The sequence below is a fragment of the Ambystoma mexicanum genome, chromosome 6q (assembly GCF_040938575.1).
Source record: "Ambystoma mexicanum isolate Mex_15411 chromosome 6q, UKY_AmexF1_1, whole genome shotgun sequence".
Lineage (NCBI taxonomy): Eukaryota > Metazoa > Chordata > Amphibia > Caudata > Ambystomatidae > Ambystoma > Ambystoma mexicanum.
Window position 1 is genome coordinate 854,883,480 of NC_090937.1, and position 15,531 is coordinate 854,899,010.

The following is a 15,531-nucleotide window of genomic DNA, read 5'->3' on the forward strand; positions in this document are numbered from 1 at the left end:
TATGCCTTGTTGATAATCATAAAGCCTCGCAGTACAGCAGGGAATTGGCGGCCGCTCCGCCTAAGGGAGCCGGTCCGGCAGGTAGCTAGCTTCTGGAGCTCCTCCGCTCTGCAGCCCCCCTCCCCCTCCTGAGGGAAGCCCCGGTGTCCCCCTTCTGCACTTCCTTCCCCACCTCTGCACTGCACCGGGGAGGAGGCAGCGAACGAGGAACCAGCGGAGGAGGAGGCAGCACAAGAGGCTCGTGGGAGGGAAAGCCTCGGTGTGTGTGTGTGTGTGCGCTGTGTTCCGAGCTGCACAGCGGCTGAGGACGCTCCAGTCCCGCGGTGGCAGTGAGGTGACTGGGTTATCGAGCAGCAAGGGCCCCGGCCTGCCACTTGTGCGGGGATGGAGTGAGGAGAAACCAGCAGAGGCAGCCGCAGAAGGAGGGGCGGCCGCTGCTGGCATGGTGCTGGCGGCACGCTGCGCTCCCCGCCGCCCTGTCACCAGCGGAGCCGAGAATGGAGATGAAGATGCCGCCTGTCACCACGTAAGCAGGGGGCACTGGGGAGATGAGCGCTGTGCGTCCACCGCTGATGCTTGTATCTGCCTGCCCCTGTCCCCGTGTGCACATGCCTTTCATGAAAGAATGAGGGTTCAAGAGAAAAAGAAGGGTGCCCAGGCGAGGGTGGGCGCAGTGCTGCTAGCTAAAATGCATTATCTGTCATGTGCCTACTTCCCATCCCCCCAATATCGGCCACCAAGCACGCCTTGCAGTGCAATGCTGGTGTGCTGCTAGCGCCTCGTGCTACTCTGGGTAGTTTCTTATGCTGGTATGTCTGTGGCCAGTCTACTGCTGGAGTTCAGATTAAGGACGTACCAGAAGGGGATCCCGTGAGTGACATATTCACCTACTTCCGCCTGCAATTGGGTTTTGAGAAAGGAGGAACATGCAGCAAGAGGCATCGTGATACCCGCTCTGGGCTCGCCTTGCCCAAAGTACTACTGGCAGCCGCAGCTGTACTGAGCTGCTTGTGTTGTGTTCCGGCACAGCCGTCTGCTGTGCCTGGCAGTGTGGTGCAGTACGTCATCCGTGTTTCCTTTGTGCGGCTCGCTGTCAGTTTAATTCCCGTTGCGGGGCTTCACACATGCCACTTGGGCGAATACATTAGGCGTGCAAAGAGAGTACAGCTATTGAAGGCATTACTCCAATCTTCCCTGTTGGCGTCCGTCGTGATACATTGTGATTTGGTTTGTATAAAGGCTTTCATATTTGTGAAACCCATTCAGAACTCATTTCTTTGGCTTTTATTTGGAGATGGCCTGTAATCAACCCTTGCAAAATAGGAAGCTTGTGAAAGGCCCTGGAATTTTATCTGGGGATTACTTTTGCAATATTATTTGCCCTACGAGAGATACTTTCCTCAACTGAGGCTCAGGCGACATGGCAACCAGCCGTGAGCATGCTTACACACGTGTGGAAAGTTTGGGGGAATGGACGCACTTTCTCAAAGTCTCATTGAACGGAAACAGCACACTATATTTTGGCGTTAAAACGTTTAATCGGGTGACCTTTTTTCGGGCAAATAGAAGAGGCTCCTGTGGTGCACCCTATGCCATGTCAATTAAAAAAGCAATCAGGTGCGCTTCTCCTCTTTCCTAAACTTCCTTATACCCGAGGGTCGTCCATGACCCATCCCATGTCCGTTTGGGGTGGTCTTACACTCGGGTTGCTCTCTGAGGCCATGCTCGCCCTTGCCCCTGTATTCTGCCCTGCCTCGGGCCAGTTCTCGACATCTTCCCTCATAGACAGAGGCGGCCTGTCTGCAATGTAGGTGCAATTGCCCAAACTTGGCGATGTCTTATAGAGGCGCGGCACTGGTGGCCGTCGCTACACTGTTTTCACTATAGCTGGTTATTGGAACCATTACTAGGGTCAAATACGTACTCCCCCCACCACACCCCCCATAGAATTTTGTTTGCCTTTATGAGCTAAAAGTCCTGTCTTCAGAACGTTATTAGCTAAAGGCCCATCCTGGGTTTGTCTTTCCCCCTCGCCACCACCATCCTTATGGGAGCCTATGGGGCAGGTCCCTGGAGTTGGCTTTATGATTGTAAAAGGATGACACCCGTTTTGTTGGGGCAGCTGCATGGTAAGCTATTGGCGGATAGGTGGTGTTGGGTGGAGGAGTCACCATTGTCCAACTTTCAATGTGTATACATGTTACATTAGAAAATAAAAATGAATACATTTCTGCAACGTGCATCCACCATTCAAATATCTCTCTATATAAACTGCTAGCATCGCCGACTTACCTTCGAAAGATGATGAAAAGATAATTAAGACTCTGAGCTTTCGCCTTTGAAGATTTACGTGCTATAACACTATTTAGTGGCCTCCCAAAAAGAAATAACACCCACACACATCCATATACAACACCTTATAGCAGCACGACAAACCATGGTGTGGCTGTTCTTGCCCACCTGAGCTGTATTGCATTGCAGGAAGGAAGATTCATCTTAATGTAAAGACTGCAACTAAGAACCATGTATTAAAACGGAAGAAAACTGCAGATATATTCACAAAGTACACGTCGGTAAAAGATAATATGCCTCATTATGAAGTTGGCGGTAATTGCCGAGGAATTACCACCTAACCCGTTTACCATTACCACCACTCAGTCCCTCGAGTTTACTGCAGGATTATGAGTGGTGTTACTCTCCCTTCTTGGCGCCCATAGGACTCCATGAGTATTTTATCGGATTTACCGCAAGCATTAATTCACCTGCAGTAAACCAAATGTGTTTTGGAGGTAAGTGTAGGATTACCTCCTCGGTTAATCCTGCAGATGGCCTCCTAAATCGTAATGAGGCCTCGTGTCTTTCATAATATGCAATTTAACGGTGCATATGTCCCTTCGTTTAATGAACAAAGTCTGAATGTTACGTATTGCACATCATTTTTTGTGACAGTGCATAAAGGGGTAAATATTGGTTTTCTACCATTGGTATATGTTACATGATTGTCAAGTTAAGTGTCGGTCAACATCTGGGTCCAGTAGAAGATAACTAGGACATTCTACCTTTGCTCTGCCCAGCTTCTGCTGTCTCGTGCTGTTCACCTGAAGGCAGGCTATGCTGGTATACATTCCAGTTGTTATTTTCAAATGGTTTCTACTGGATCCATTTACTCACAGATGTCTGTGCATCTCCTGAATTCTCTCAAGAAAGGTGCAGTGGTGACTTTCTTTTACCAGATGAATTCCATTATTAAAATCCACATGTTACACCATTAAAATCCACATGTTACACCTGAATAAAGTAGAAATGATGTTTTAGACGTCAATTGGAATTACGAGGTACTCAGGGCTGGCATAGTCCCACTTGCGGGTATCCATCCATTGTCACAACCAACAGTTGGCGTTTCAGGTGTTCTACTCTAACCTTCGGGGAGCCGGTGGCTATTTCTACTGGATCCAGCTGGTGAACTGTGGGGTTTTGTACATCTCCTGGACTGCTATGATGGACGTTTTCATGGTGATTCTTTTCAATTCTTTGTGCGTTGCACCCTCCGCAATCTCGCTGCCTGCACATCTACAGGCGTGCCATGAAAGCCCCACTCTTTCCCTCTCTAATCACAACACGCTCAGCAGCACCACACACCCCCACTTTCAATTGCCTGATTTTTCCATCACTCCTCACTTCCCCTCATTCCCTTGCTCCCCACAGACCACCTTTCACCTTTGTAATGCCTAGGCCAATGCAAAAAGTACTGGCTATGTCAGCGTTTGTTTAGTTTTCATGTTGAACTTCTCAAGGTGGTCACTGTTTTATGCGCACCCAATGTTGACACTCCACTGGACTGAGGCACAGAAGGAGAAGGCAATTTGCCCAGGATTACAATGTTGTCAATGTGGTGAATTGAGCTCCAACAGTTCACTATTATACAGCTTTGCCTAAAACAATTAGACACAAACTGGAATTGTCAAAAACACATGCAAAACAAATAACGGCACACAAACATGCCATGCCAAGCCTCCCCCCAAGTATTTTTTATGTGATGGGTACAAATCAATAGCTAACCTTTGCTTGTTTAACCTGGAGAATGCAACATGTCTGTCGCCTGGTTGCTTAACCAGATGACAGCAATTTTGTTTGTTACACACAAAAGTTGTAGCCTTCTCTTTTTTTAGGAAAAAAACCATGGCCCAAGTGCACCTGACACGGAAACTTTAGGTACATCGGGCATGGTTCACTTTAGAGAAGAAATGAGGGCAAGAGCGAATGCATATCTCCAAAAGGCAGTGCAGTAAAATAGATTAAAAGTTTAGACATGATGCTTTGTTATTCCACCAAGGGAAATGCATAACGCAAGGATGGAAACACACTGCAAAGTAAGATTTGAGAAGTTGATAAATGTATTGAAACAATTTATTGTGATGAAATGACGACTGCTCTGTGGGAGTACAGGGGCGAGTAGTGGTTTCCAAACTCTTACTCAGCCCCAAACTGCTACTAGTTCAGCAGTGATCTAAATCTTAAAGGTGAAACCAGCACAACGTGACTGGTACATCATTTCACCTCTTTAAGCTTGCATTCACCAAGGGCATGCTATACTTTCCAAGGGGGGTGCTAGCATGCAAAGAAGCATCCAAAGCAACAATAGTACAGTGGGACCAAAATGAAAGGAATATCCAATCAGGGGTCTATAAAATTGGATTCTTTAATCAAACTACAAAAATACAAACATTATTAAAACACTGGTAACCCATGGAGGAACGCTGGGTCTGAAGAAAGAGATCTGCATTGAATTGTCTTTAAAGCAATGTTTTAAAGATATACCTTTAAAAGGTATGGAGTGTGGTCTTAAATTGTCAGTAAGGTCCTTGAAACAAGGCCAGTGTGACAGATCCACTATGACTACCTTAAATCTTCTTGGGTACTCAGCAGCCTCAAGCCGGGCTTCTTGACGTTTTCCAATGGTTCAATGTTACATCAAGATGATTGAGTCAGTACGATACGGTCCGGCAAGGCAATATTGTTCTGCAGAGGTGAACGGCTCAAATCTGATGAAGAGCAAGCATGTTGTTCTTGAGCTGGCGGCTCTAACTGGTTGAGTCGGTTTGACATGGACCAACGATGCAATGAGGTCCTGCAGTGGGGATCGGCTCAAGATGGCTGGAAAACTGTCAGGCTGCGGTTGAGTCGGCATTTCGACAGCTTCAAGCGGTTCAATAATGCATCCATTGTCAAAGGCAGCCCTGTAGATCTTTCAGCATCTCGAATGCTGATTTATACGTGGTCAAGTTAGCTCAAAAGCAGTTCAAGGTCAGGACACAGAGCCCAATGTTATTCTATTCCTTCTGGGCTGCTGTGAGATCCTGTCCAGGGTCCCAAAGGATAACGTATGGCCTGTTCTGCCCTTCCTAGCTCGGAAGGTTGGCAGAAAGCACTTGCACGGGATGGCACTTAAAGTAGACAGGGTCCTGGGTACCAGTGTCTTAGCAGCAGGCAGGCATTGTCCAGCAGCAGGTTATTTCAAAGGTTCCTCTGAAATGTTTGAGTGGAGGGTCCTGACTGCTTCCTTGGGAAGATGTATCTTCACCTCTATGGAAGAGGACTTTGGTTAGTCTGTACCCCAACAACGTCCCGGTGGAAACAGGTTCTTCGTGATTCCAAAGATGATTCAGTTAAGGGGGTCTCAACCCCTATGTACTCATTTTGCTCCAGCAGACTGGTCCATAGAAAGCCTTTTGTAAGGGGCCAATCCTGACTGCTATAATGAGTCTTGCCAGCTGATGTTAGATCACAGAATGCTTTGTTTGTAGGAAGTAGGGAGGGAGCACAAGATTTGTGAGTGACCCAAGAGATTCCAAGATGGCGGACACCTCCCCTGGTTGTACTTCTCCCTAGGACTACCCTAACTCGTCCTTCTCCCCTGCCTGCCTTACATAAAAAAGATTCCAGTAATTACCACCCTGTTGTGACTTCCCCTTCATGCTGGTAGTTTTGCCTTCGAAGAAGCACTGGTTCCCACCTAACCCCCTGGAGTTATGTTCCGTCCTCCTGCGAAGGTGTCCTGCAGAAAACAATGGAATCATCTAGGTCTGGAACTTACTGCTCGTTGTATTTGAAACTCAGTCCCAGACACTGGGACATCATTTCACCAAAATGCCACGGGTAGCGGAAGTGACATCACACGAAGCTTGACCCCCTGATGACATCACAAGAAGTGATGTCATTTCACCCCACCCGAAGTGATATCGCGGGAAGCGATGGAACACAACCTTTTACCCGTTGACAAAATAGGAAGTGGCATCACAAAACATTGTACACTACGAAAAATATGGTTACAATATCACTATAATGTGATGTACATTTCATACAAGAATGGATCTCCATATGTATCGTTAAGATCAGTGTGTATAGGCCCATATTACCAAATTACTGTGAATGCAAGCAGACGTCCATGACCAAATGATAATGATGTGTTATTATATAGCACTTACGCTTAAGCACTTTATATAGAAAAAATATACACCCAATATCACCCAACCTGTGTTGGTACTCATTTATTGACCTCAGAAGGACGAAAGGCTGAGTTGAGGCGTTTAAGAACAGACTAAATCAGTGACTCACCCCTGAAGTGTGCCTGAAATAAACCTTTAATGAGTCTAGCAATTATTGTATAGAATTCCAGAAGGATACATTATTTGGTATTCCCATTCATTCTTATTTAGGGTCAGTGCTGAAAGTGTTAGACTTGTAGCACTCCTGTTCCTATTTTTCTTCTTTTTTTTAAGGGGCTTGAACAAGGAAGCCAGCCACTCCAAAAGTAAAGAGCCACATGGTGTCGGCCACAGGCCAGGAGCTTGCATTACAAAAAAAGAAAAGAAAATAAAACTTTTTTTTAGAGGTTGCAAGGGAGACCACAGAGGTCGCTTTTGCGACCTCTGGCGACCCCTAAATGACGTCCCTGCCCAGACAGTGAGACACAAAGCTCCGCCAGTTGCATGAGCGATTATAAACCAGTGTGATAATATAAAGGACATCAAAGGGGTTTTTATCAGTATAACTATATTCACATAGGCCACCATATAAAACCAGGTATGGATTATATTGATATTTTACCAATGAATCTGACACCGGGCATTGGGGGTTGGGGGGAGAGTTCTATACAAATAGGATCAGGATTGCCCATGGTCCAGTTCAGCCCTTGGCTGTTGAAATTTTGGGTTCCAGTTGGCTGTTTACAGGAATGTTACTCTGTACCTGCCATATTGCCATGCTACATGGCAGCTGCTGGGGATGTCAGTAGACAATTCCAGCAGAGATACCGGTTTGCACTGTTCTTTTCCCACGTAAAGCATCATGAAAGTGCGGCCTGATAAGCAGAGCTCAATTCCTGAGGCCAGGGGTGTTGCTAGGTCTGAAAAAGATCTGGGGCTACGCTAATGTAGGACTGTCGGAACTCGGAGCTTGCAAGCCTTTTGGTTGTTACCCCTGAGCTTCTATCCGGAGCTACAACCAAAATACCTGGGGCTATAGCACCTCAGCCACTCCCTAGCAACGCCTCTGCCCGAGGCAGTATTACCACCGTCATTTTGTTTACAAAAATAAAAAAGGGTCGGGATTGCCTATCCATAATGCTGTCACATACATATTTCAATGAAACATTTGGCAAGAAAAAAGACCACTCATGCAAAAATCCTGCTCCCAGTTTCTCTGGCTGCACACAGCTGTCGGCATTGTAGCTTCATTCCATTTAATACCTGGCAGTAGGTCCCAGCGTAGAAGTGCTTAAAAAATCAAATAAATGGGAGGGGGCCCTACTCAGACATGGCACCCAGCATACAAACTATTAAGGGTATATTTAAAAGGAAGTCAGATGAATTGGACGGGGGAAAGTACTGGCAGCCTCAGGTGATCCCTATTGAACTCAAGGCCCTTTACCAGTGCCCAGGCCGCCCCTGCCTAAGACCGGCCCTGGCTCTAACACATATATTTAAGGGGTCAAAATTAAAACTTCATGAGCAAGTGCTAAAACTAGCTCCTGGGTATTGGGCATCACCTACTAGGCAAGAGCTACCCCTATAGAACCAGGAGCTACTACATCGTGTGTGCTAAAGTAACTTTTACTTGAGATCCAAACTTTAACTTTCTGTCCATTTCATTATGCTTTAACTGTCTTCCAGATGTCTCTAATAGTTCTTTATACACGTTCCAAGATACAGAGAGTTAATGCCAGATACGTATGTTTGCATGGCGCCAGTTTGCCGGCGGAGCCACAAATAGTTCCTGGTGGTTGTTGGTGTCAAGCTAACCATGCTCGGAGCTAAATAGCCCTCAGCTATTTTGAACCAACTTGTACGTAAAGAGCAGAAACATGCAGCCTCACTCTTTTTAAAAATGCATTCCCTGCGAGTGTCATCAACAACCTTCCTGCTGGGGCCTATGGGTGGAGGTGTTTCTCCCGTAATGTAAAAGGTGACACCTAGTTTGACTGACCCATGCAGAATCTGTATATTATTTATGTCCATTTTTGAGAATGTGAAAATAAAAGAAATGGATGAATTGGTTATAAGCTTTGTTTCCGCCCACTGTTGTTGTTAAAACATCACTTTACTGAGGCAATATGCCTCGATGCGACAGGCAGTGTCACGGTTTATTAGACGGTCACTCTCAACTCAGGGATTTCCTCCACCACCCCCAATCAAGGTGGCACACAACAAAATGCTTTACAGATTCAACTTTACTGAGGCCTCCACTTCTATCGTACCCTAAGTCAAAATACCCTCTTTACCACCAATCAGCTAGGAACCAGGCCAGTGGATAGTAAGAATATATATTTATTTAAGTTTTTGCAAAGAATAGGCAATCACCAAAACATCAACCACCAACGCTGTGGCACTACATAATATCACAAATTCAAATTTCTTGCACCAATTGACTAACATAGATTTAAAAGACTTTCAGTTGCTATAAGACACAGGTAACATTTTTAAGTTTGCAGTCACAATTTACATCACATTTCTTGCAAATTAACCAATAGGAAAAATACAAAATACACAGTGATTGCTAAGTTTGGCACAATACTCCTTTCTCGCAGCAACCCCCACCCTCCAGGCATCAATTAAATGTGACCCCTTTGATTTGAAGGCAAGGTACAGGGAGTGGGACACAATGGAAACAATGCTTTGGCTTTTATTTAGGTAAAATGCAACGCTTTGGGATTCTGGTTTGGACTGAAAAAGAAAATCCGTTTTGCACAATTTTTTAATTTTTAGTGTTTAGTTTATTACAAAGTTTTTTCACTTTTGTTCCAAACAGCGTATGCTTCCATCTAAGACAAAACTGAGAAAAAGACTTTCCACATTACATGCAATGTCCTTTCTTTGGTCCGTTTTTTCTCACAATTAACTAAACCTGATGGTTTCCACTCTCCTTTAGTTTCTTAAAAGTCACTTCAAGAAATTTTACCAGAGCAAAAGTAATTCTCTGCTGTTGACCTCCATACAGGAGCTCCCACCCTTTCTCGGCCTCTGGACCAACCCTTTCATACATTTGGTCGTAGAGGTAGATTGATCTTGCATCCTTGAAATTTGAGCAGAACAGAGTTAGATGTTTCAGAGTCTCTTTTTCGGAACCACGCAGGCTGCATTTATCATTTACTTGTTCCCTTCCATATCTGGCTAGAGTGGTTCCACTATGGAGGACGTTCAGCCGGAATATTAGAAACAAATCTTGCTGTTTGTTGTTGGGAAATTTAGCAAGATAACCTGAAGTAACATTTAGTTGGCCATAATTTATTTTAGAAAGAGTATGCATGATGGATAAAGCTCTCTTCATCTTTCCATAAGAATATTTTTGCTTGTGTTAGATTTTTACATAAGGTTTCAATTGTTATCCCCAGGTTCTGGAGCATTAATGTGCATTGACTCTTCCACTGATTTAATACCCAGTCATCCGAGCTTGAGCTTTTGATCTTTATCACTTCAAATTGTGGCAGACACTTTAACAGATTTGCTTTCCTGAATAAAGATAGCGCATTCCAAGCTACTTTTACATAAAGTGACGATAGCCCCAATTCATGTCGGATAATTGCGCCCGGGATTCCTTTTGGGAGATGTAATATGCGTTTCCAAAAGAAACCTTCGAAATAGTCCCACATTTCCCAGCGCTGGTAGGTTGACAGCCCTAGTGACCGTAGTCCAGGTTAGCTGAGAGAGTAGGGTGTTGAAGAGTGCTTGGGTGCACCAGTTAAGTGTGCAGCTGATGTAATTGCCTGAGGTAGCTGCATCCAAGCATTAGTTGTGGTGGCATTGATGTCCGTTCAACGTGTGCAGCTAGGCCGGTTTGTCGTGGGATATAGCTGCGTTTTATCAGAATGATGAGGTGTTCATGGGATAATGTTCGTATGTGAACCGCTAGGCCGAATTGATCGAGGGGTGTAGCTGCACTCTAATTGAGTGATGGTGTAGAGTAGAGAGTAAGCATAGTGATATGATATGTTAGTTTATTTATGCAGTGCCCACACACAATGTGCTTCAAAGCGCTTCACGACAAGGGAGGCAAAACACAAAAGCACTTCTACAGGTCATGAACAACAAGAATGTGAATATTAGCCATTGTATTCGGCCATGCAACACCCCAGACAGTGTAAGTTCCAAGACACAGACAGGAGGGGAACGGGAATAGACAGGTGATTACCACATTAGGCCTGATGACATCTTTGGAGAATCACAAGAGGAGAGGGGGCGGTAGGAGAAAGGAGGGAGAGGAAGAGAGCAAGCGACCATCGCACTAGGCCCTACGAGACCTCAGGCAGTGGCGTTGGGGTTGTGGGGGGAGTAACAAGTAAGGGGGGAGGAAACAAACAATTTTAACCATCATACTAGGTCTAGGGCAATTCCATGGGGTAAGTGCAGAGAAAAGGTAAGGGGGGGAGAAACAGAGAAGGGGAGGAGGGGAGAGGAGAATGGAGAATAAAACAGTGGAAAGAGCAGAGAAGCAGAGGGGAGAGTGAAAACAGTTGCAGAGCACCAGTGAAACTCTTCCGATGTAAAACGTTATAATTGGTTAAAGGGAATATTTACCATACTTTTTGATTAAGTGCGATGCCCTGGGCTGTTAGGTGTTTAACTTTCCTCTTTAGGCAGTCAAGCCAGGCATTTTCCCCATTTGCTGCACTTAACATGGTTCTGAGATATTTTACTTCGTTAGATGACCCTAAGTGTTTCCCACTTATTAACCAGTTTTTTTCTTTTCTTGTTTCTTTTCTTTGCACCAAAAACCATCATTGCAGATTTGGAAGCATTCATTTTCAGGCCGTTTTTGTCCACATATTTCTCTAACATGGTTCATTTTCTCTGCATTCCAATCATAGTGGAATCCAGGAGGACTAGATCGTCTGCATATAATAACCAGCCAACAGCAATTTCATTGATCTTAGGTGGGAATGTTGTTTTTTCTTTCAGATCATTTTTCAAATCTTCAATGAAGAGGTTGAAAAGAGTAGGAGCAAGGGGACATCTTTGTTTTAGGCCTTTTGATGTGTCTATTTTGCTGGTTAGGTTCCCCTGCTGGTCTAGCTTAATTCTCATGTTAGTCCCTGAATATAAATCTTTGATGGGTGACAGTAGATCATTTGGACATCCTTTTGATTTTAATTTGTGACACAATAGATCACGATCAATGCTGTCAAAAGCTTGTTCTAGATCTATACAAGCCATATAGATTTTACCTTTATTATTGATAGCTCGCAGTTTGAGGAGACTAGTTAACAGCACATTTAGTTTGCAGCCTACCTCTTTTACGAAGCCAGCCTGTCTATTATCATAATTTTCCTTGTTGCCAGTATCCATTCATTCAAACATCTTAGAAGAATCAATGCAAATATTTTCCCTAAAACATCCAGTAGAGCAATTGGTCTATAGTTCGTTGGCAATGAGCAGTCGCCTTTTTTAAATATTGGCACCACTATTGCTGCTTTCCGCGACTTTGGGATTTTTCCTTTTTGCATTATTCTTCTGAAAAGAATTTGACAGAAATCTGCCCATTGTTCCGTGGGCTGCTTTCAGGGTAGCGCTGGAGATGCCATCCGGCTCAGGTGCTCACGATTGACTTGCTTTCTTTATTAATGTTAAGATTTCTTCCCTTTCAAATTCAATATTCCATCTTTCAGCTGGTGGCTCATCTTGGCGGGCAAATATATGTTTTTTTGCTTTAAACAGATTCCCAAAATGCTGTGCCCATATTTCTTCTGGTATGGGGTTTGATAAATATGGGCAAACTGTTTTTCCTCTGTCATTCAGAAGTTGCCATAGGGAAGTACCATTATTACTGTTAAGAGCCTTCAACACAGTTTCTGCATCTCTTTGAAGGCTCTTTGCTTTATGTTTTAACCAATTCTTATATTTTTGCTTCCTTTTTCACACTAAATCCTTTTTATTGGCTAACACCAGAGTTTGCAACTGTCGGAGGTATTTTCTGAAGTGCTTCTTTTGCAAGGCTACCTCCTTATCATAGGCATGGATCGTTTCATGAAATGGTTTTAGATTTTTCAAGTTGAATTCTCTGAATGATAACAGGAATTTGTCATATTCCACCCCTTCTGGTTCACAGTTTTGCCATATGAGTAGATATGTTGTTATTGTGGGAATATCCTTAGGGAGCAGACGTAATCTATTTAGGCCTCCTTTCAATTCGACACGCTCATTCCATCATTGGGGGACTCTTTGTATCATACTTGAGATCGACAATATCAAGGTGTCGTGGTCTCTATGGGGTACAATTTTTACGGTTAGAGAGATGATGTCAGGTAAGATTTTCTGCTGCAAAAAAATTATCTAATGTCGCTTTCTGTGTTCCAAGTGGATGCCGCTGGTATGTCACCCTTGATGTTTCCATTAAGTAAATGGATACCTCTCAGCTACATCTTGTCCAACCATTTACGACTCGACAATTTTCTGGTCCCTTCAATTCGTTTTTTGCTCTATCCCCTGTCCATCTAGCAGATAGTTCGAGTTAAGGTCACCACAAATCACTAATCTTATATATTGGTATGGTCCCAATACATTTGATCAATCCAGTCTGTCACTACGTCTATAAAGATGCCTCCCTCCTGCACGTCCGGATTCCAATATAGAATAAATAAAAGCAGGCAATCATCTTCTTTCCGTGTCTTTTCCTTCATGCAGATTTGTATGTATGTATTTGGATTGACATTCCGAACAATAGTTAGATTACATCCGTTACTTAACAGTGCTAATAGGCCTGAGGATGCTGTACCGGATTTACCTCCTTTAGCTGGATTTATATACACTGTATGTCCTTCAAGGATAGGTGTTTCTTTTAGCCAAGATTTCTGGTTGCATACTATGTCTAGTTTTGATATCACCGGTGCCAAATCATTAAACAGATGCGAGTAACCTTGGGTATTCCAGTGCCCAATTTCCAAAGTTCTCAACATTCCGAGCTTCTGGCTCTAATCGGAAGATTTAACAGCTAGGGCTCTCGTTGGACCAGTCTCCTTCTCCCTTCCTCACACAGTGATTTTGATCTGATTTAGAGCAAGTTTTCCTTTGTGTGACATCGGTGGGAGAAGATGTTCTATTTTGCAATTTTTTTCAGGTAACTGGTGACTTTCCACTGAAAAGGTTGTCCTTTGTTCATTTGGATTTGGATTTGTTGAAGCGGTATTCTCTAGCATACACTTCCTTTCGTTTTCGCTTCTATTCAATTCAAAACCCAGAGCTTGCAGTTCATCATTTGAGTCAAGTAATAGTGCAGTCAGGTCCACAGAGCTCATGAATACATTTACTTTGTCATTTACTCTTTTTTTTGGAAAGTCGACGATCTTAATATCCTATGAGTTGACCATTCTTAATTTTGGTATATAATGAAGGAGGGGCATTATATTCAATCTATTTAGGATCAGACCATCAGGAGCTCTCAAAATTCTTTCCAATTTGAGTATTTGTCTCTGGGCCCATTTATGATCCCCTCTATTAACACTCTGAGTCAGTTCTCTTTGGGTCCCTTTGGTTGTCACTTGATCGGACCCATTCCATCTTGTTTGGTAGTGTCAAAAGGCGGTCATAATTTGATATGGCAAGTAGTTAATTCATTATGGTTATCTGTTTTGTGGGAACTTGATCTGAATCTTTACTCAATCCTATTTCTGACAAGGTAAGGAAGATAGAGGCGCTATTTTGCTCTGTTAGTGTCAAAGGGTTAGATTCCTCAGTCTCTTGGGGGGATATCATCTCGAGTAACTTTGAGTATTCCTCCTGAATTGATGTTTCTTCGTTTTCATAGACTGATAGGTTCATCAAGTCCATCACAGTAGTTTCTATATAAACTTGTTGGATATTCATTATTTGGACTTTGGATCGGTTTTCAGCCTGCATGGTTTGGCACGTCAGCCCCGACTTGCCCAACTTTTCACCTTCTTGCTCATCTCTGGATGATTTTTCTCTAGTTTGGGCCTTCACATTTCTCAGAAAACCTTGTGAACCACATGGTTTCCCCTTTGTTGATTTTTTCATATTTTTAAATTTCTTTAGTTGTTTCCCTGGGATACTGGTACTGGCCCCTTTTCCATCACATCTGACTTGGTCAAAGATGGAAAAAGGATTTCGACTGCTGATTTTCAGATCACACAACGCACCCGACTTCTCATTTTCAGGATTTTCTGTGATGTCGGCATGATCACAGTTTTTGTGAACTTGAACCCGAATTACTTCAACTGTGGATGTCAGGGAAGACTTTGGGGGGAGGCTTTCAGACATATGTTTATCCTGGTCCGCTTCTTGGGCAGCGGGCTCGAGGCTGGCGGTTTCCCGCCTCTGCACCCTTTCCCTTACTGTGTCTGCTGGTTCAGTTGCAATAATGCGTACCTCGTGGTCCTTCTCTGCCTCCCCCATTCGTTTTTTCATTGATTCTTCTTGTGAAGACTGTTGTGATTTGGACGAAGAGGCAATTTCTCTCACTCCCTCCAAGAAGATAAGTTGGTCCGTTTTAGCATCTTGCAGTAAGTCAATCAAAGATTTTAAGATGACACCCTCCATCTCTTTTTCTCTCCCTTTCTTTTCTTGAATGGCTTCTATGCAACATTCCATGTTGATCATCTTAGAGTTCATCAATGCGATTAATGTAGTTTGATCCTTGTAATTTTCACTCAGATTTTCATATAAATTTAGATAAGGCACTAACATTTTTTAAAAAAAGTATCTTTATAGTTTTTTTCCAACTTGATACAGTTCCAAACAGTGCCATAAATAATCATATATATCAACCTTAAATAAATTGTTCACCAGTTAACTTCCCGACCCCACCCACAACTGCCTGTGAATGTTGCAACATGCATGTCCCAAGTTACGATTCACTTTCCTCAGCTCCGTCCAGTGTGGTCTGAGCAGCGTTTTCACCCTTTTGTTGATTGAAAAATGTTACCGTTAAAGCGATCCACTGCTGAATATCCATTCCAAGTTCTAGTTTTTGTTTCCCAAGTGCCTTCTCCCACACCGCCGTTTCTGCTGTTGCCCATTTCCT

At 43.7% G+C, this 15,531-nt stretch overlaps 1 protein-coding gene across 1 annotated transcript in view; it reads left to right on the top strand.

The window, feature by feature from the left end:
* The first annotated feature begins 281 nt into the window (after positions 1 to 281).
* The window catches only part of KLHL2 (kelch like family member 2), an 864,825-nt gene continuing 849,575 nt past the window's right edge, over positions 282 to 15,531 (top strand). Inside the window, exon 1 of the mRNA XM_069631381.1 lies at positions 282 to 526. Coding sequence (XP_069487482.1) covers positions 498 to 526 — 29 coding nt within the window. The 5' untranslated portion in view covers positions 282 to 497. The remainder of the gene's footprint in view (positions 527 to 15,531) is intronic.